The sequence below is a fragment of the Clarias gariepinus genome, chromosome 7, assembly GCF_024256425.1.
Source record: "Clarias gariepinus isolate MV-2021 ecotype Netherlands chromosome 7, CGAR_prim_01v2, whole genome shotgun sequence".
Lineage (NCBI taxonomy): Eukaryota > Metazoa > Chordata > Actinopteri > Siluriformes > Clariidae > Clarias > Clarias gariepinus.
Genome location: NC_071106.1, coordinates 30,227,798 through 30,249,145, shown reverse-complemented (window position 1 = coordinate 30,249,145; position 21,348 = coordinate 30,227,798). Strand labels below are relative to the sequence as shown.

The window sequence follows — 21,348 nt, the reverse complement described above, 5'->3', positions numbered from 1 at the left end:
ATGTAAATAGTGTTTAATCATTGTAAAAAATACAATTACAGTATATTTTAATATAAAAATATTACATTTTTATTATATAAAGGACGAGACGTCATAAACATTCATACTGTACCACTGGCTTTAAGGATCCCTCTTTTCCATTGGCTTTAACATTATTGGGCATCACATGGGAACCTTAAAAATAAAGAAATGTTTAAGTCTCATAGATTGAAAGTTGTGCTTCAAATATTTAATTATTTAAAAAATGAAAGAATTTAGGTTCAGCTTGAAATCCGTATGAACTTTCGTAACCACATACTGTATGTTTGTTCTGCCGCTCCCATTATGTGGTGTTTTTACATTGATTCTTTTCTGTGCTCTGCCAGGCGACTAAGTCTAAGAAACCCATCATGCTGCCTGTGACTTTCATGGATGGCACCACAAAAACGCTGCTGACCGACTCGGCCACCACGGCCAAGGAGCTGTGTAACGCCCTCTCGGACAAAATCAGCCTCCGGGATCGCTTCGGCTTCTCCTTGTACATCGCTCTGTTTGACAAGGTATACCTTGTTAACACGGTACAGTAGTCACGTATGACTATATCAATATGAATACATTGTATGTTGTGCATTAGCGTATATTTCCTGCATTTAATGTTTATGGCTTTTTCTACATTCTGCAACACAACACTCATTATATTCACAAAAGAAATGTGTTTTAAACATTCAAGGCCTTGTCCCTGTGTCTCTAGGTTTCGTCTTTAGGCAGTGGTAATGACCACGTTATGGACGCCGTGTCTCAGTGTGAACAGTATGCTAAAGAGCAAGGTGCTCAGGAGCGAAACGCCCCCTGGAGGCTGTTCTTCAGGAAGGAGATCTTCACGCCCTGGCATGACCCCACTGAGGACGGAGTGGCTACAAACCTCGTCTACCAGCAGATCGTACGCGGGGTCAAGTTCGGGGAATATCGCTGTGACAGGGTACAGCCTTTATTCTTAAACAAAAATCTGTGTAGAAGTACAGAGAGACGGAAATACTGGAAGCAACATGACAGGGATGTATCTGAGACTGCCTCACTTTTCATAACTTTCAAAATCAGATTTTTTTTATTATATATAAATATTTAGAAATATTTAGCAGCTTATCAAATGCTTCCATTATCCATGTCTTCCTGTAACTTCCTCCACTGATTCCCTTTATTTTCCCTCCTCCTTCACAACCCTTTCACTTCTGACTTCTCTCTTTCCTCTGCTGATTTTACAGGATGATCTAGCAGAACTTGCCTCACAACAGTATTACGTGGACTACGGATCAGAGATCCTGGTTGAACGTCTCCTCAGTCTCATTCCTTCCTACATCCCAGACCGGGAAATCAGTTCTGCCAAGTCAGTGGAGAAATGGGCTCATTTTATTATGGCGGCCCACAAAAAGGTGTGAGAACATGCAGAAGATTCAACATTTAGACAATAATGTAATGTGCAAGGTTTGCATTTGTAATAAAAAAAAAATACATACTTCAGAGAAATGCATATACAGTATAAACATATATAGAACACATACATATGCATTTGCTAAGTAATGAATCAAATTCAGGAAGACTAGGCTGCGTATACAATATCATCAAGGCTGTCTGGAGTTTTGCCTGCGGAGACACAAGAACTGGAGAAAGAAGTCTGGAAGAGTGTGTAGGCAAATTTCCTTAGAAAACTGCATCATAGTGTACCTAAGAGGTTTAATGCAAAAACAACAAATTATGATTTAGATATTTTTTATCGCTTTTCACTGCTCAATATAGTAATTAATTAAAATACTCTGTGGTCTATTGGCTATGTTTGAAGGCATCTTGACTCTGCTCTGTCTTGATCATTTTGGCAAACCATTTACAGTATGATTAAGATTCATTTATTTGCCACATGTGCCTTAAAGCATAGTGATTTTTTTTTCCGCATATCCCAGTTAGGAAGCTGGGGAGATAATGGATAGCAGGGATTGATCTGCATCATACTGTGTGTTAGGAGGCTGGAAGCTCAGTATAACAGGAGGTGTGTTTAAGTTAATATGAGGACAGGATGTCTTTATGGTAAAGTGAAACCGTCCCCAGTCACCAAACGCATCCCAAACAGACTGATTCGGGCATCCATGCGACGAGATCTACAACCAGAAACGGTTAAGATCTTTGAACAAGGGCTCAACAGTGCAGTCCTAAACATCGTGCACAAAATGATTTTGCATATGGGTATATATATATATTTCTACTGTTGATACCTCTTGCAGGGTATTTACACACAGAAACGAGTGGACCCTCAGAAGGTCAGAGAGGAAGTGGTGGATTTTGCTCGGTACAAATGGCCGTTGTTATTCTCCAGATTCTATGAAGCCTTAAAGTTTTCAGGTAGCACACAATCATTTCCATCTTGATAATCGAAACTTTACAATATGATGACAATAATGTTCAATAGATGCACACAGTATGATTGACAGGTCATGTGTTCCATTTTGTCCTGGTATTTTACAGGGCCGAGTTTACCTAAAGATGATGTGATTGTAGCAGTGAATTGGACTGGAGTTTACTTTGTAGATGAACAAGAGCAAGTTCTTTTAGAGCTCTCATTCCCGGAGATCACTGCGGTCTCCAGCAGCAGGTATGAAAGCACTCATAAGACTTATTATTATTATGGCCATTTTTGCTTTGGTTTTCACAGATCTGTGTGGGTACTACAGGCAAAATGGTGCATTACAGTAGATGCATTCCTTACATCAATAACTAGCATACATTTCCATTTAAAATAAATTCTGCTGTATGTTTTCATGGGCCATTTATGAAAGATAATAAAATATACCCTAATAAGGACGTATCTCATTCAAACTAAAAGCAGTTTTTGTGTTTCCTGTTGGAGCAGGGGTGGGAAACTCCAGGGCCATAGCTTCACCTTGGCCACCATTAAGGGGGACGAATACACCTTTACCTCCAACAACGCAGAGGACATCCGAGACCTCGTGGTCACGTTCCTCGAGGGGCTCAGGAAAAGGTCGAAGTTTGTTGTTGCGATACAGGATAACCCTAATCCAGGTTAATCACTGAAATCACCTTGATCTTCAGCTGGTGTATTGTACAAGGCTGTGAAATGGTGCATTTGGAGGTGGAGTAAAGTTAAGGGAGTTTGAGGTATTAAAATCACATTTTTTAGGGCTACAGTGGAACCTAGGCACACAAACTTAATTCAGTCTGGCGGCGAGTTCTTAAGGCGAACTATTTGGCCGATATGCATTTTCTCATAAGAAATAATAAGTGCAGATAATCTCCTCTAGCCACCCAAAATATTACCAATAAAAATTTTAAATGAGTAAGACACAGACAAGTTGTTTAAATCATACTATTACTGTATAACACTAGAACCTAAGCATGGACGTGATATTCATAATATTAACCTTTACTCTTGGAATGATGCATAGAGACATACTGGAGTCATACTGGAATTGTGACATTTTTAAAACACATAAATACATACTGTAAATATTTAACTTATTAAATATTCCACAACATGTTAGGTAAAGTTTCATAATGCATATCTGTATCTTAGGTAATAATCTGTGGCCATGATCTACTTTAGATATGTCCATCGAAGTTTGTAATTTAACAAATGCTTAACCACACCCTGCTTAATCTGATATATTAAACATATTAGTTGAATCTACAAAGCATGTGTGTAAGTGAAACTGTAGATGGGTAAATGCATGAAATGGAACAGTAAAAATAATACCCACCATATCACTTTAGTGGCTCATATACTGTAATAAAGAAAGACACGGAGATTATGCACACCTCTCACTGGATATGGGTGTTTTACTGGACTGACTGCTGTAAATAAACTGTAAATATACTGTACGATTACTGCACAAATACATAACGTTAATCCTGATCTCCTCCATTTATGCTTAAATGTTTGATGTTTGTTTTGTCCATATTGTATGCCATTGAGAATGCAGGGATCTTTTTCCATTACAGAAGTATAAACACAGTGTTGTCTGTTTTTCCCCCAAATTGTCCTGATCAGCTGGGGATGACTCAACATTTCTGAGCTTTGCTAAAGGTGACCTTATCCTCCTGGACCAGGACACGGGCGAACAGGTCATGACGTCCGGCTGGGCTCATGGAATCAATGACAGAACCAAGCAAAGAGGAGATTTTCCAGCCGATTGCGTGTACGTGCTGCCCACCGCCACCAGACCTCAGCCAGACATTGTGGTAAGTGGAGGCTTACGTACCAGGTGTACAGGTCTCATTTGTGCAGTTTAAATAAAGGAGACACATTAGCAGTACAAAAATATACACTGTACCTATACCCAAAGAATTAAGATCTTTATTCGTAATAGGTTTGTCTCTTATTATCTTAATATACCCTTATAATAATGATGTTCTCCTTCCTCTCTTTTCTTCACATGTTTTTTTTTCTGCCTGTGTGTTTGAATGACTCAGGCTCTGGTTACCATGACACCCGACCAGCGTCAGGAATCAGTGCGTGTGTCGCAGGTCGCGCTGCCTGAGAGTGTTGAGAGGGTGAAGCCGTACACACTGGAGGAGTTCTCCTATGATTACTTCAGGTAAAAAATAACACCAATGACCCTGACTCACACTTAACATTTCATTTACAGCTTTTTGCAGACGCCTTCATCCAGAACGACTTACAAAAGTGCTTTGTTGTCTTCATCCTTATCCTCTTATCCTTATTCTTGACTGAACCGGTCAGGTCAAGAGGACCATCAAGTCTGTTATTTATTTATTTTTTTTTTAAGAAAGCTGAGTGTATCAAAAGGAAGCATGAATCAAAAGCAATATCCACTTAAATCTCTGTCTCTTTCCTCTTGCAGGTTTTGTATGTTATTCCTAACATTGCATTGTACATTTCTCATATATATATATATATATATATATATATATACTGAACAAAAATATAAACGCAACACTTTTGTTTTTGCTTCCATTTTTAATGAGAGGAACTCAAAGATCTGAAACATTTTCTACATAAACAAAATAACCATATCTCTCAAATATTGTTCACAAATCTGTCAAAATCCGTTACGATGAAGAACTGGAGTGAAGTCGAGACCCCAATGAGGACGACGAGCATGCAGATGAGCTTCCCTGAAACTGTTTCTGACAGTTTGTGCAGAAATTGTTTGGTTATGCACTCCGATTGTTTCAGCAGCTGTCTGAGTGGCTGGTTTTAGACGATCTTGGAGGAGAACCTGCTGAATGTGGAGGACCTGGGCTGGTGTGGTTACACGTGGTCTGCGGTTGTGAGGCTGGTTGGATGTACTGCCAAATTCTCTGAAACGCCTTTGGAGACGGCTTATGGTGGAGAAATGAACATTCAATTCACGAGCAACAGATCTGGTGGACATTCCTGCTGTCAGCATGCCAACTGCACGCTCCCTCAAAACTTGCGACATCTGTGGCATTGTGCTGTGTGATTCAACTGAACCTTTCAAAGTTGCCTTTTACAGGTGGCCAGTCTAAGGCACACCTGTGCAATAATCATGCTGTCTAATCAGCATCTTGATATGGCACACCTGTGAGGTGGGATGGATTATCTCGGCAAAGTGCTCACTATCACAGATTTTGACAGATTTGTGGACAATATTTGAAAGATATGGTTATTTTGTGTATGTAGAAAATGTTTCAGATCTTTGAGTTCATCTCATAAAAAATGGGAGCAAAAACAATGCAATATATATATATATATATATATATATATATATATATATATATACTGTATATATGCATGTGTAGCTATGGCTATAAAACATATTTGTTTTATTTGATGGCTCATGTGGCTCTGGGTTGCTGATTGGAGGGTACTGCATCGCCAGGTCATCACTGTTGGGTTCTTTGGACAAGACCCTTAACCCTACATAACTCAGCCACTGCATGCAGCACAGGTCCCAAGCCTAATTAGAAATTGTAAGGGATGCAACAGGAAGGGCACCTGGTGTAAAAACCTGTGTCTGAATCAAATAATCTGGTTGGTGACACTTAGGATAAAGCCCATGGGGGAAAAAGCCAATAAATATATTTAATCCAATATACAGTAAAAAAGTGTTAGACAATAGGCATTGCCACAAATTAGCTTTACACAAATCTCGATGTACAGTCGTAGCCAAATGTTTTGAGAATTTTCTTTTATAATCACTCCTTGGAGTTTGTCAGAATTAGTGGGTTTTTGTTTGTCCACCCGCCTCTTGAGGATTGACCACAAGTTCTCAATGGGATTAAGATCTGGGGAGTTTCCAGGCCATGGACCCAAAATTTTAACGTTTTGGTCCCCGAGCCACTTAGTTATCACTTTTGCCTTATGGCACGGTGCTTCATCGTGCTGGAAAATGCATTGTTCTTCACCAAACTGTTGTTGGATTGTTGGAAGAAGTTGCGATTGGAGGGTGTTTTGGTACCATTCTTTATTCATAGCTGTGTTTTTGGGCAAAATTGTGAGTGAGCCCACTCCCTTGGATGAGAAGCAACCCCACACATGAATGGTCTCAGGATGCTTTACTGTTGGCATGACACAGGACGGATGGTAGCGCTCACCTTTTCTTTTCCAGACAAGCCTTTTTCCAGATGCCCCAAACAATCGGAAGGGGCTTCATAGAGGAAAGAGGGAATATGACTTTGCCCCAGTCCTCAGCAGTCCATTCACCATACTTTCTGCAGAAGATCAATCTGTCCCTGATGTTTTTTTTTTGAGAGAAGTGGCTTCTTTACTGTCCTTCTTGACACCAGGCCATCTTCCAAAAGTCTTCGCCTCACTGTGCATGCTGATGCGCTCACACCTGCCTGCTGCTGTTCCTGAGCAAGCTCTGCACTAGTGGCACTCCGATCTCGCAGTTGAATCCTATTTAGGAGACGATCCTGGCGCTTGCTGGACTTTCTTGGATTCCCTGAAGCCTTCTTAACAAGAATTGAACCTCTTTCCTTGAAGTTCTTGATGATCCTATAAATTGTTGATTTAGGTGCAATCTTAGTAGCCACAATATCCCTGCCTGTGAAGCCATTTTTATGCAACGCAATGATGGCTGCACGTGTTTCTTTGCAGGTCACCGTGGTTAACAATGGAAGAACAATGATTTCAAGCATCACCCTCCTTTTAACTGGTTTAAACAAACCAGGACTTGTGATGAAATTTATCGTTAACAAAGATGTAAAACTCCAAATGCAGACTCTTAGTTGCAGTAAAACATTTGGTGCAAACATTTTAAAGATGGCCTCAGAGCCCACTGCAGTTTTTCCAGTGAACATTTAGCAGGTAGAACTTTGGGAACTGTGGGGACACACAATCATTCACGAACATCACTTGCACATTACAGGAGCTCGGCTGGGAGCTATTGCCACATTCTCCGTACAGTTCTGTCCTCGCTCCAAGCCATTCCGCAAGTATATAAATTAAAGGAGCTCCTGGTGGGCCAATGCAGTCCGATCATAGCTCTGGAGTACGGAGAAAACTTTGTACCTTAATGGTATCCAAGCACTAGTAGGATTAGTGTAGCAGGGGATTATATAGAGAAATAAAGGTAGTTTTACTCTCATAACTGTCTTTTGTTATTCTGCGCAATCAAAAGTTGATTTACATTTCAATGATACTGTAGGTGCATGATATCATGTGATCACTTTTGATTTCAGTCCATCTTACAGATTCGAAAGTGGAATTAGGTTTTTAAACTTCCATTAAAAAAAGCATAAATTTAGTTTAATTCATGTAAAAGGTTTACCAGAAAGCCTATAATACTTCTGTCACTGTGATAAACAGTATGGATGAATGTATTATTTCATGACCAAGATGGCTTTATAGGGGGCTAGTTTTTAAACTCTATGTTTCTCCGCCCCACTTCAGACCCCCTCCTAAACACACGTTAAGTCGTGTGATGATCACTAAGAACCGTGGGAAGGACAAACTGTGGTGCTGCACTCGGGAGCCGCTTAAACAGCCGCTGCTGAAGAAGGTTCTGGCTAACGAGGATCTTTCACAGGAAGCCTGCATGGCCTTCATCGATATCCTCTTTCCACTACGCAGTGTTTTAGGATAGGTAGCAAAGTCCCTGGACTTGTTTACTGTTTAAAAAGCTCTCTCACACACATACTCTTTTGTAAATAAAAATTATTTACGAATGTTAAATAATAATAAAAATGAATAAATAACATTAAATACTGTCTGAAACTGACGAACGGTTTAAAAATATGCGACAGCTTTTGTAGAAAATACAAGCCATTCCCATCTTCTGCAAATACTCATGTTTTGCAAGAGTATCACGTTTTCTTCTTTTGAATTTATGAACTGTTGATGCAATACCGCCACCTACTGAACTGGAGTTTGGAGCAAAAGGTTGCCTAGTAAAAATATAATTTGTGGAAGACATAATGTTTAAACTATAAGCAACCCAAATGACACAGAATTTCAAAATATATTAGTTACTTCCAAACCTGTAAGAAATATAGTTGCAAGAGAGAAACCAGACAGTAAACCTTAGTGTTATGAAATCAATTAGTGTTAGTTAGTGCAATAGCTCTCTAAGAAAAACAAACAGCATTTTTTGTTTGATTTACTAAAATGATTAAAAAGCTGTGATGTTCTAGTGATAGCAAGGATAGATTTAATGGTAGAATTATCCAATGAGATAAATCACGTGTGAGAGTTAGAAAAGCATCAGTCTTAAGCTGTGGAAGAAAAACTCCATAGATGTGATGATAACCTGGTAATTCAGTACATTCAGGTCATCAGCTGACTTCATTTAATTGACACATAGCATTTCTGACTTAAATCAAGTATTTAAAAGATCTCTGGTCATGATCGTTCATGATTTCTTTCGAGGTTCATCACTATCGTCCTAGGTACTAATTTCGGCAGTATCCTTAGTTGCATTCCTCCGGGTACTCCGGTTTCCTCCCACAGTCCAATGACATGCAGATGGGTTAAGTAATGTTCTCAAATAACCTGTCGTGTGCGTGTGTGTCCTGTGATGGATTGGCATCCTGTCCAGGGTGTACCCTGCCATGTGCCCAAAGTCTCCTGGGATAGGCTCCAGGCCCCTGTGACCCTGTATTGGATAATCAGTGCAGAATATGCATGAACGAATATATTTATATACACATACAGTAAACCGTCTCAAAACTTGATCCTGTTCAGAAATAAATATCCACAGTATTTATATAATGTGTAGATTTTCGATTATATAAGAATAATTACCAGGATTCTTTTTTTATTGATTCTTTAAAGCCTCATATAATTTGAGTGTTCTGTTTAAAAAAACTGACTTGTACATGTCCTTAACCTGCCCCTCTCCACCCATTATGAAATATATGGGAGATTATCCGTCCAAACGAACTCGCTCTGTTAACGAGCTCACGGATCAGATCTTCGAGGGTGCCCTGAAGTCAGAGCCTCTGAAAGATGAGATCTACTGTCAGATTCTGAAACAGCTGACTGAGAATCATGTGAAGTAAGTCTCCCAGCATATCCACCTGTCTCTTCTGCACACACTGCTGCACAAATACCTTGACAGCCAAAAGCAGAACGCATGTACACATCCAATACAGCATTTTTTGCATTAGAAATAGTCTTTATAATTCTACAGTAGTAACCTCTGTGAGTGTGTGTGTGTGTGCAGGTACAGTGAAGAAAAGGGCTGGGAGCTGCTTTGGTTGTGTACTGGTCTCTTCCCTCCCAGTAATGTTCTCCTGCCTCACATCCAGAGGTTCCTGCAATCAAAGAAACACCATCCACTCTCACCAGACTGCATGCAAAGACTGCAGAAAGCCTTGCGGTATGGGCTTAACACACGCATGCGCACACACACGCACACACACATGCACACACACACACACACACACACAACCTGTCCAGAGTTGCATTAATTTTTGGCAGAGATTTTGTATGGATGATGGGAGAATCGAGCCACTCCAGTGCATTCCAAAGACTTTTAATGGTGTTAAGATCAGGATTTCCATGTTTCATGAGGATGAAAAGAGTTCATGTGTGAAAATGATTCCTCAGGCTCCCAGAACCACTTTTTCACAATTTGAGTCCTGGAATATATCCGCGCCATCAGGGAAGAAGAATCCATAGACAGTGATAAACCGGGTCATTCAGTACATTTGGGTTCTCAGCTGACTGTGCTGAGCCTAGACCTGACCAACTGAAGCAACCTTAGATCAAAATACTGCTTCCTGAAGCTTGTGGCCACTATACAGAATAAGACTCGTGCATCACTTCATGCGCTTCCATCTTATGTTGATGCACCTATCGTTCTGAAAGGGGTCAATCTGGACTCATCAAACCACGCCACCTTCTTTCATTCCAACCTTTATGTTAAACAGCAAACTGAAGCCTTTTTTAGAGACTATTTGGTCATAGCTATGCTTTCTACTATTGATTGTTTACGTCGCAACTTCATCACGTATTTAAGTGATCTCTGGTCGTGATCGTTCTTGATTTTTTTTCGTTCCAGGTAGTCATTTCAACAGCATCCTTAGTTGTTTTCTTTGCTCGATACAGGCTGATAATTTGACCCTTCGAAAACACTAATAACTTTTCCGTGACAACAGGATGCGTCTTCTGATCTGGCTGTTTGAGAAATGAGGAGCTACTAATTGCATCAAGGACTTGATAAAAGAATCATTGAAACATATTAACCACTGCATTAATTACATAATCACAGGCTGTTAAGGATATGCTTACTTAAATCTAAACAGCACCTTTTAGTTTAACACTAAACAGTTTTCATTGCAGGAGTTTACACAAAAGTCAATATGTAATTTTTGTCTTTTTAACTTAAGGAGGAAAAATAATGAGACTGTGAGGGAAGAACTGTTTCCAGCTGCTTTAGCATAATTGATATGGATCTTGCTATGGACCTACATCACTAATGTAACTATAAATGGATAGAAAATGGATAATTTTTCAATATAAGTATTAGCAAAGAAGTGTGTGATGAGAGACGTATAACACTTTAAGCTTTGGGGCAGTAACAGTCTTGTATCACACCACACACTTACAGTACTGATGCATCTCTTCCCTGCCACTAAGAGCCCAAACTTCTGATTAAACATGTCTTGTTCTTAAAAAGTCCACACTGTATAAACAGTACCTCGGGAATTCTTTATTCGGTGTTCTGTACCAGGAATGGCTCCAGGAAGTATCCTCCTCACCTGGTGGAAGTGGAAGCTATCCAGCACAAGACAACACAGATCTTTCACAAAGTGTACTTCCCAGACGACACAGACGAGGTACAGTACTGCAAGCGAAGTTGGGAAGCCATCAACTAGTTTGAACAAAACTCTTAGACATAGATAAAGGGTTTAAACCTGAGGTGCTAACTAGGGTGCTAACATTTACTGTGGTTATTTTGCTAAATAAGTCAATGTGCTTTATTGTCTGTGCAGCATAGAGAAAAGAACATACAGTATGAAGCTTGTTCATTCCCTTGTTATACTCAATTAACAAGGTTAAAAGCAGATCAATTCACCCAAATGTAACGATCTACAGTCATTTATGATGCGCTTACCCGGACTGTGATGATATGCAAGTACTCAGATGTGGGGTAACTTTCTGTAGCTGCAGTCTTAATCCGTGTGATAATGCCTTTGGTGGTGTAGCATAATGCATTGTACCATCTTCATTTTTCTCGAAAGTATTTAATTGTGAGGTGGTGTGTAAATTTAGACGATTTTATGTGCTGCAGTCTAATGTATTTTGCTCAGGTTTTCTGCAAATATCTCGATCGTATCCTCTGTGCATGTAAGAAAATTCAAATACAAGGATGTTCAAGTCAAACCAGGGCTATAGGGTATATAACAGAACACAGTTACGAGGTTAAAAACTCTCTTTATTTTTCTATATAATCTCCTGCTAGTGCTTGGATACCATGAAGGTTTTTTGTCAGAATGTGAGAGCCCTGATTGGACTGTCTGCTTCATGTCTGAAACGCTGGCCTCCCAGGAACTCCCTAAATAGCCTAAACATGTGAAAACATGTGGTGTTGAAGAATGATTGTGTGTACAGTTCTCACAAACAGACACGTCTCTTCCTCTTCGTCCAGTTTGGGACGTTTGAGGTGCTGTTGGACATTTGCACCATTCCAATGTTTTACTGTGGATAAGAGGCTCATCACCGTATTGTGCTTGAACTCTTTTGTAAATGTCAATCAATTTTACATACAAGAAAGTTCATCACAAGTCCCGGTTTCACTTGAACACCATCCTATCTAAAGAATTTAGTCTCTAGTATATCTTAAAATAAGTACTGCACCTGTATATAATATTTATTGGTTGGCATGGCTCAGCGTGAGTGTGAAATATTTGTGAAGTCAATCTTTTTCTCTCTCTTTCTCTCAGGCTTTCGAAGTCGAGTCCAGCACGAAAGCCAAAGACTTTTGTCTGAACATCTCAGGGAGGTTGTTGCTCAAGAGCCCAGAGGGCTTCAGTCTGTTTGTGAAGATCTCGGATAAGGTAATACTGTATAAGCATCTCTCCAAACAGAGCTCTGTTACAGACTCCAGCTGTCATGCTAAATTCACCCAATACAGAAGAAGAACAGTATGTCAGAACTTCTGTTTTTTTATAATGTTATACAGGTGATAAGTGTTCCAGAGGGTGATTTCTTCTTCGACTTTGTCCGTCATCTTACTGACTGGATTAAGAAAGCCAGACCTGCAAAAGATGGTAACAGTTACAGCACGACTTGCGAAGTCATTATTATTACAAGTCTTCTTAAATGTAATTTCATGTCTTTAAATGTGAGGCTAAATAGATAAAAACAATCCTCTTTTTTTTTACAGGTATAGTTCCTTCACTGACCTACCAGGTGTTTTTCATGAAGAAGTTGTGGACTAACACAATCCCTGGAAAGGACTCTTTTGCAGACTCTATTTTTCATTATTATCAGGCAAGTTAAATGAATGACAACAACTATAAATAGATAAAATGTACTGTATGACATGCCATTCTTAATCATTTATTTATTGTCACTGGTATTGTTGTGGTTTAGGAGGAATTAATCCCTTTGCGTTCTACAGTTTAAAAATATATATATTGTTTATTACATGACCTGTTTGTTAATTATTTTCCTTAATTAGCATGTCTCAAATGGAGTTATTCCTCATACATAATAACCATATCACCATGTCTGTATGACCATGAACATATCACAGGTGTAAACATTCAGGATTGTAGGAAAGGAAACTGCTGGAAACGAATGGTTATGACTATAACCTCTGTTCCCTGAAGGAGAGGAACGAGGTACAACACATATTGTATGGGATATCACGCCCTCTCGTGTCCTGGCTGAAGCCACCTTTATTCACGCCGTAAAGGCAGGCAAACCTGTGGTGACGTAGGTGTAGCCCCGCCTACACCTATAAACCATCGTCGCCACGGTTGACCCTCAGTTCGATAGCCGCTCTTCGCCGAACGTAACTATGAGGCGGGGCAGCAATGTGTTGTACCTCGTTCCTCTTCTTCAGGGAACAGAGGTTATAGTCATAACCATTCGTTCCCTTTCAGTCGATTCACTCGTTACAACACATATTGTATGGGACATATATTCACACCCCGCCGAGTATCTACCAAAGTTAGTCACAAGAACCCTGATAGCTACTCTACTGCATCATGGACCCTGCAGAGAGGACACAATGAGCCACCGAGGGGGGCGTTATATCAAGTCGGTAGAACCGGACAAAAGTGTGTGGTGAGGACCAACTGGCTGCCGCGCAAATATCACCCACGGACATTCCTTCGAACAGCGCCCATGATGTTGCCATAGCTCTCGTTGAATGTGCTTTCACACCCAGAGGCAATGGGACACTCTTACTGCTATAAGCTAGTGTAATAGCCTCCACAATCCAATGGGAAAGCCGCTGTTTAGACAGCGCTTTACCCTTTACTGGACTGGCAAAGCAGATAAACAGTTGATCACATAAGCGCATATCTACTGTACGGTCCATGTACACCCGTAGTGCACGTACGGGGCACAAATTATGCAATTTAGAAGCAAAGGAGGAGGAAAAAAGCTATAAAGGTCAAAGACCATAGAGCTATAATCAGTGGAGACGACCTTCGGTACATAGGCCGCGTTCGGCCGTAAAGTAACCTTTAACCCATTAGCAGCAAACTGCGTACAGGATGGATGCACGGACAAAGCGTGGAGATCACCCACTCGTTTAGCAGACGCTAAAGCAAGAAGAAGTGCCGTCTTAAATGAAAGAATTTTCATATCTATAGACTCAACTGGCTCAAAAGGAGGACCACAGAGGGCCTCAAGCACTAACAATAAATCCCAAGACGGAACACTGGACCTCGCAGTGGGTCGCAGACGTCGCACTGCTTTTAAAAATCGTACTGCCAGATTCAGGTGCCCTGGAATGTGAGTGGCCCTGAGTGACAGAAGATGAACACTGGACCATAGCAATAGAGAATGAGATAGTTTCAGCAGAGAAAGTGAACGAGTCCCCCCTTGTCTGTTTATATACGACACCACTGTTGTATTGTCTGTCCTGATCAGAACATGATGGCCTGTCAGAGCCAGACGAAAATGTCTCAGGGCTAAGAACACTGCTAACAGCTCCAAATAGTTGATGTGAAGCCTGCGTTGTTCCTGTGACCACGCCCCCCTGACCGCGAGCCGTCGCACAGAGCGCCCCAGCCGCTGAGGGAGGCATCTGTTGACACCACTTTGCGAAACGATACCCTGCCTATCGGAGAGCCCTGACGTAATAACCTGGGTTCCCTCCAGGGCAGAAGGGCTGACATGCATGACGGTGTCACCGTCAGCCTCCTGTTGAGGTGGCGCGCCGCATATAGGCGGTGAGAGCGCACCCAGCGCTGAAATGCACGCATGTTCAACAGCCCGATAGGCACCACAGTGATCATAGACGCCATCATTCCCATTAGTTGTAAAAACACTCGGAAACGAAGTTTGTGTTGCAACTGAAACAGAGCAAGGCAGCGCTGAAACGCGGCTATTCTGTGCTCTGAGAGACGTGCTCGGCTGGTAACGGAGCATATCTCCAGACCCAGGAATGAACACTGTTGACTCGGAGTCAGTGAGCTTTTCTGCATATTTACTGAGAACCCTAAAGTCTGAATGTGAGACAGAACTAGTGCTGTCTGTTTCTCTGCCTGCTCGCTTAAGCTCGCCATTAGCGCCCAGTCGTCTAAATAGGCTAATATGCGAATGCCTTTCTCCCGAAGAGGAGACAGCGCCGCCTCGGCGCACTTCGTGAACGTTCGGGGAGCTAGTGACAGGCCGAACGGCAGCACTAGGTACTCGTAGGCCACGCCCTCGAATGCAAACCTCAGAAACTTTCTGTGGCGCGGAAAGATCGCCATATGAAAGTAAGCATCTGTGAGATCGATCGTAGTGAACCAATCTCCCGGGCCTATTGCATTTAGCAGTTGCCTCAGGGTAAGCATTTTGAACTTGTACGTTCTTAGAAACGTGTTCAATATTCTCAGATCCAAAATAGGACGCAGTCCTCCCCCCCTCTTTGGAACGACAAAATACCGGCTGTACCAACCTGAGTTTGCTTCCGAAGGAGGCACCACTTGAATCGCCCCTTTGCTCAGAAGAGAATTTATCTCTTTCCGAAGCACCGCTGCGGCGTCGTCCAACACCTCGGTGTTGATTATGAAAGAGGAGCGCGGTGGTTTTATGCGAAACTGTAGTCGGTATCCCATAGCAACTGTGTTTTGCACCCATGTCGAGACTGCGCATCCGCGCCACTTGAGAACGTGGGACGCCAACCGGCCCGCATTGATTTCTGAAAGGGGGCTGCTGCCCCCTGGCGTTCCGCCAGAGTGCAGCCTCATCGATGGCACTGGGCTTTTTTGTTTTGCAACATTGTAAACAGGAAAACTCTTTATTGAGCTTAACAATGTAACATTCACATGGCTTACAAAAGGCACCATTTTTGGGGCAATCACACTGTAAACATCGAGGGTACTTGCTGTAAGTCCCTGAGAATTTTTTAACACGCCCCAACTGGGGTTCATAACTCTAACATAAACACTTGTGTGTGAGGGGGGGGGGATTGTGCTTGGGAGACTGTGTTAGGGAAGTGCACCGCCGTTTGGGACTGATTTCCTGAACATAACATAGCGGCCTCTTGGGCGGCATTGAGAGAGGAGAAACAGTGTCTCCATGCTGCCAGAGCTCCTCTCCCTTTAAAATCTGAGCTAGGAGGAGTGAGGATTCTTTCTCCTAGTCGCTGAATCCTTTCGGACGCCCGGTGGGGGGCCCATACCCCAGGCCGACTGCCGTGGGTTTTGCCTGGGAGGTTGTTGCTTCACCGGTCGAGAGCTCGAGCTAGCTGCCGGTGATGGTCTCTTATGAGGTGGTCGCGGAGTGGTCATACTTCGAGCCTGTTTGGGCTTCACCTCTCGTCGCGGAATGATGTCTCGCAACGCTTCGGCCTGTTTCCTTCTGAAGTCAAACTTTGCCTGAATGGCATCGAGTGACTGGCCGAACAAACCCTCAGCAGACAGCGGTTCGTCCAAGTAGACGGCCCTGTCTCTATCTGGAATGTCAGAGAGCGTGAGCCATAAATGCCTCTGTGCTACCACTGCGCTCGCCATCCCTCTCCCGAGGGAAAGAGCCGCACAACGAGACATGCGCAAAATGTAGTCTGTCGCTGTCCTGACCTCGTTAAGCAGCGCACAGAACGGGCTCTCCTGAGGCACCAGTGAGCCGAGCTCTGCCAAACACATTGCCTGATATGTTTGAAGCAGCGTAGCGGAGTTGAGCGCACGAGCAGTGCCCGCTTGAGCGCGGTAAATCTTCTCCAGCTGGGCAGAGGAGAATCTACAATGTTTAGACGGAAGGAGAGTAGGGCCAGACACTCCATGATTATGCGAGGGTGCCAAATAAGCAGCCAAAGATGGCTCCATTGGCGGTGGGCTAACTAGTCCTGCCTTCTCAGCTCCGTCTAATTCCAAATATTGTCCGTAACCGGGCACTGATACACGGGTCGACAGCGGCTTGCTCCATGATGACGTTAACTCGCCGACAAAGTCGGGAAACATGGGCAAGCAGTTCTTAACGGTTGTCGGTTCAGGAGGAAGAAAAAATCCTGCGAACCTTGACTGTTTTTAAACCAGCTGCGGGGAGGGCCACTCTACCTCCAACTTCTCGCAGGCTAACGCAGTAGCAGCGGAGCTCTGAGCAGGCGGCAAAATTTCATGCTCGTCCTCCGACAAGCCCTGTATCTCTATACCCCTCGAGATACTCCATCCGGTCTGCCCAGCTAAGTTCGGGGACTTCTGACGGAAATTCCTCGTCAGCAGACACAGGCGAAGCTGGGACTGCTGATTCGGAAAGGAGGGGGTCCTGCTGAGCGACTGTATTTCTCCCCAGGGTCCTTTCCACGAACGTGACCCGTCTTTCCAGCGTTGAATGCCGGAGCTGGCGACAAAGCGCACATGACTCTGGCTCAGCTAGAGCTCTCCTAGCATGGAGAATCCCCAGACAGACGGGGCACGCTTTGTGCTGGTCCTTCTCATGCAAGGAGAAGCCGCACTCCTGAGGACAGGGGCGAACAGCGGACCTCTTCTTAGCTACATTAGCTTCCATGCTCATGCTAGCTAGCACTGTTAGCACAGCTAAACAGAAGCCAACTAAACTGAGATGTCGCTAATGTTCTGACTGACAGGGAACTTAAAAGTCAGCGCTCCGCGGGTAGACGACTCACCAAAATGAGGCTGTTGTCGCTAACGCCAACAAGAGCAGTTAAGCTGATTTTAAGCGCAGTCTTGTAACGTAAAACGTAGAGTTTACTAGCAGCACCTAGAAAACTCTACGGAAAAGGTGTTCACAGCGAGGTGAAGAGCGTAAGAACTGAGGGTCAACTGTGGCGACGATGGTTTATAGGTGTAGGCGGGGCTACACCTACGTCACCACAGGTTTGCCTGCCTTTATGGCGTGAATAAAGGTGGCTTCAGCCAGGACACGAGAGGGCGTGATATCCCATACAATATGTGTTGTACCGAGTGAATCGACTGAAAGGGAACTCGCTTGTACAGTATATGTGAATTTGATCATACTTGAGACAAAACATGCCCTAAAAAGTAAAACTTTGCAAATATAGTAGGTGTTAATTCAAAGAGTGAACTTTCCACAATATGCAGTCATTCGCTGTTATTGTTCAGCAACGTTAACTCACACCTAGAGGGTTGGGGTATTTAAATCTCGCCTCTTGTTTGTGTGCCTGGAGTTTACATGTTCTCCCTGTGCTTGCTGGGTTCCCTCTGGGTACCGTTGTTTCCTCCGACAGTCTAAGAACTTACAATGTAGGGTAATTGGCACTTCATTCAGGATGCACCCAAGCTTGTGCCCTAAATTCCCAGGGATAGGTTCCTACCCTAAACAGGATAAGTGGTATAGATGATGGATAGATGGATGGAAACATTTCTTTTTCTATCCAGGAGCTTCCTAAATACCTTCGTGGTTACCACAAATGCTCCAGAGAGGAGGTCTTTCAGCTGGCAGCTCTAATCTACAGAGTCAAATTTGAGGACGACAAATCATACTTTCCCAGCATCCCCAAAATGCTGAAAGAGATGATCCCACAGGACCTGATTCGCCAGCTCTCTCCTGATGACTGGAAAAGAGTGAGTTTGTAATACTTTTCGTGAAATATGTTTGTAACTGAGCCTGGTCAGTATAGATTTATTCAATATGGAATATTTTGAATATTCTGTCCGATGCAGTCGGTTGTGGCGTACTTCAACAAGCAAGCGGGCAAGTCGAGGGAAGAAGCCAAGCTGATGTTTCTAAAGATCATTTACAAGTGGGCCACTTTTGGGTCAGCTTTCTTTGAAGTTAAGGTAATAATAAATGTACATTCCTCGCAGCTATATACAGTACAGTACATACCAAATTGATGACTCTTACTCATAACCCGTTGCGGTGTTTTTTCTCTCCTGCAGCAAACTACAGAGCCAAATTTTCCTGAAATTCTGCTAATAGCCATCAACAAGCATGGAGTCAGTCTCATAGACCCCAAAACCAAGGTCTGGGAGAGAATTTGCATGAATTAGATTTTTCAAACTTTTTGATTTTTAAGAGTCTAAACGATTGTTGATTTGCATATTTATTTGTCTCTTCCCTTTTTCAGGATATTTTAACCACTCACCCCTTTACAAAGATCTCGAACTGGAGCAGTGGGAACACCTACTTCCACATTACCATCGGCAACCTGGTGCGAGGCAGCAAACTGCTCTGTGAAACCTCACTGGTCAGTGGATGTTACGTTCATGTCCGGATTCTGCAGATAAAATGAGGCTGTTTAAAGTCTGTGCAATTTTAAACTCCATGATATTCTAATTCGCTTAGTTATTCTCATACTTTCTGGTTACATGCATTCATATTCCTGGATTTACATGCAAACTTGCATTATTACATACTTGTGTGGCATGTTCAAAGTTGTTTTACATTCAAATATCGTGAAATGAATGCAGAAATTATATAGTTTCATGATCTTTTGATATAAAACTCAAATTTGAAGTTGTGGGATTGTGTAAATACAGTGTCTTCCCATTCACAAGGATTTTGTTCACGCTGTTTTTAAACAGGGGTACAAAATGGATGACCTCCTGACCTCTTACATCAGCCAGATGCTGACCACAATGAGCAAGCAGCGGAGCTCACGTGGCCACAGCAGGTGAACGTCTTACTGGCGGGAGGCGGCCGAGCTGTTGCGCGTGCTCCGGGGTGTGGGTCAGCCGTGCAGCTGGAGCCGGACCTTCGCCTGGCAGCTGTGGAGGATGAGCCGCAGTCCCTCTGACAGCTCGCAGGGCTCCGTTTGCCTTGATGATGCTGTATCATCCCTCTCCAGCGAGGACGACTACCTCTGACTCTGAGGGTCAAATCTGCTCTCCTCCCGTCTTTCAAATACTGAATCTGACCTCGAAAGAGAACTACAGTATGATACTCATGAAGCATTGAAAGATTGATGTTCTCCTGTGCATGCATGAAGCATGAAGCAAGTGACTTGCAGTGGATACCTGGCTATAGTATCTGTATATGGTTTTACTTATGATGATTTATTATTATTATTATTATTATTATTATGTGATAAATAGTAATTGTTTATGTATGTACATGCTGATTATAGTAGGTTGTAGTGATGCATTTATTTGTAAAAATTCTCCAAGATGCTCATAATCATCTCATTCAAACAGTTTTTGCTATTTTAAGGTTAAATTACAGTAAGCTGCTCTGCAGAATAGCCATCAGGCATAATAAACTGCTCAGTAAATATTACTGTAATCTTAACAACAAACAAATTTACACTCAGACAAATAGCCACACAAGCTGTAATTGTGAGTTCTTATCGGTACTCTATGCAATTCACTCCTGATTAGGCACACTACGATTTGCTTGGAAGAAAACAAATCTACAATGCACAAGGCAGTTTTTTATTTTATTTTATTATTATTACTGTTTTACATAGTATTTGTATATTATGTCATGGTGAAGACCACTAATTCATATGACGTACATCACACTTCCATCAAAAAAAATTGAGTGCAGAAGTTTGTACAGAAGTGTTTTTCGGGAAAATAAAGTAAGAGGATTTAAGAGTTGAAACAGTAGAAACTGAAATTCAATATAAACTATTTGACCGTGTTTGTTTTTTGTGATTTTAAAAAAGACATAGGGGACAAAAAGAATAAAAGCACATTATGTAAGTGGATTTATAAGATTTAAATTGAATCTAAATTCCTTTTTGGACAGGATTGGAACAATATTTTGTAAGAGCACGCTTGAAAGCCAAGCTTTATTTTTTTTTTAGATTATTCATATTCAATTTGTATCCGTGTTTTTAACATTTATAATGTAGATTTTTTCACTCACTCATCATCTATACAGCTTTATCCTGTATTCAGGGTGGCGGGGGCCTGGAACTCATTCCAGGAGGCTTAGGACACAAAGCGTGTTACACCCTAGACAGTGCGCCAATCCATCCCAGGGCGCACACACACACACACACACACACACACACACACACACTGACACATTACGGGCAATTTGGAAACTTTTTGGACTGTGGGAGGAAACCGGAGTACCTGGAGGAAACCTACCAAGCTGCCTCGTGCTCTAAGTCATACCGGTGTGTGATAAGGGGTTGATCTCGTAAAGGGCATGTCTCCCAAGGCTAACCTAAAGCAGCACAGCACTGCCACTGGGCAAGAATGTGACAAGGTATCTCATTGTGGGTAAGACTCCTGAGGCCAAAGAGAGGTAAACGTTTACGCTTATGTGTGCCAATGAAATATGAAACCTGTCACAGAATTTAACAAGAACTGCAAGATGCATGCTTTTTTTTT

At 42.3% G+C, this 21,348-nt stretch overlaps 1 protein-coding gene across 1 annotated transcript in view; it reads left to right on the top strand.

Annotated features, from left to right (window-relative positions):
- myo7aa (myosin VIIAa) overlaps window positions 1-20,960 on the top strand; it is a 57,804-nt gene extending 36,844 nt beyond the window's left edge. Inside the window, exons 29-48 of the mRNA XM_053500460.1 lie at window positions 366-539; window positions 731-958; window positions 1,242-1,409; window positions 2,253-2,370; window positions 2,494-2,620; window positions 2,879-3,048; window positions 4,034-4,224; window positions 4,456-4,580; window positions 7,865-8,022; window positions 9,314-9,467; window positions 9,636-9,791; window positions 11,148-11,253; window positions 12,361-12,474; window positions 12,600-12,687; window positions 12,804-12,910; window positions 18,442-18,627; window positions 18,727-18,843; window positions 18,946-19,029; window positions 19,134-19,253; window positions 19,591-20,960. Coding sequence (XP_053356435.1) covers window positions 366-539; window positions 731-958; window positions 1,242-1,409; window positions 2,253-2,370; window positions 2,494-2,620; window positions 2,879-3,048; window positions 4,034-4,224; window positions 4,456-4,580; window positions 7,865-8,022; window positions 9,314-9,467; window positions 9,636-9,791; window positions 11,148-11,253; window positions 12,361-12,474; window positions 12,600-12,687; window positions 12,804-12,910; window positions 18,442-18,627; window positions 18,727-18,843; window positions 18,946-19,029; window positions 19,134-19,253; window positions 19,591-19,683 — 2,784 coding nt within the window. The 3' untranslated portion in view covers window positions 19,684-20,960. The remainder of the gene's footprint in view (window positions 1-365; window positions 540-730; window positions 959-1,241; window positions 1,410-2,252; window positions 2,371-2,493; window positions 2,621-2,878; window positions 3,049-4,033; window positions 4,225-4,455; window positions 4,581-7,864; window positions 8,023-9,313; window positions 9,468-9,635; window positions 9,792-11,147; window positions 11,254-12,360; window positions 12,475-12,599; window positions 12,688-12,803; window positions 12,911-18,441; window positions 18,628-18,726; window positions 18,844-18,945; window positions 19,030-19,133; window positions 19,254-19,590) is intronic.
- The last annotated feature ends 388 nt before the right edge of the window (window positions 20,961-21,348 follow it).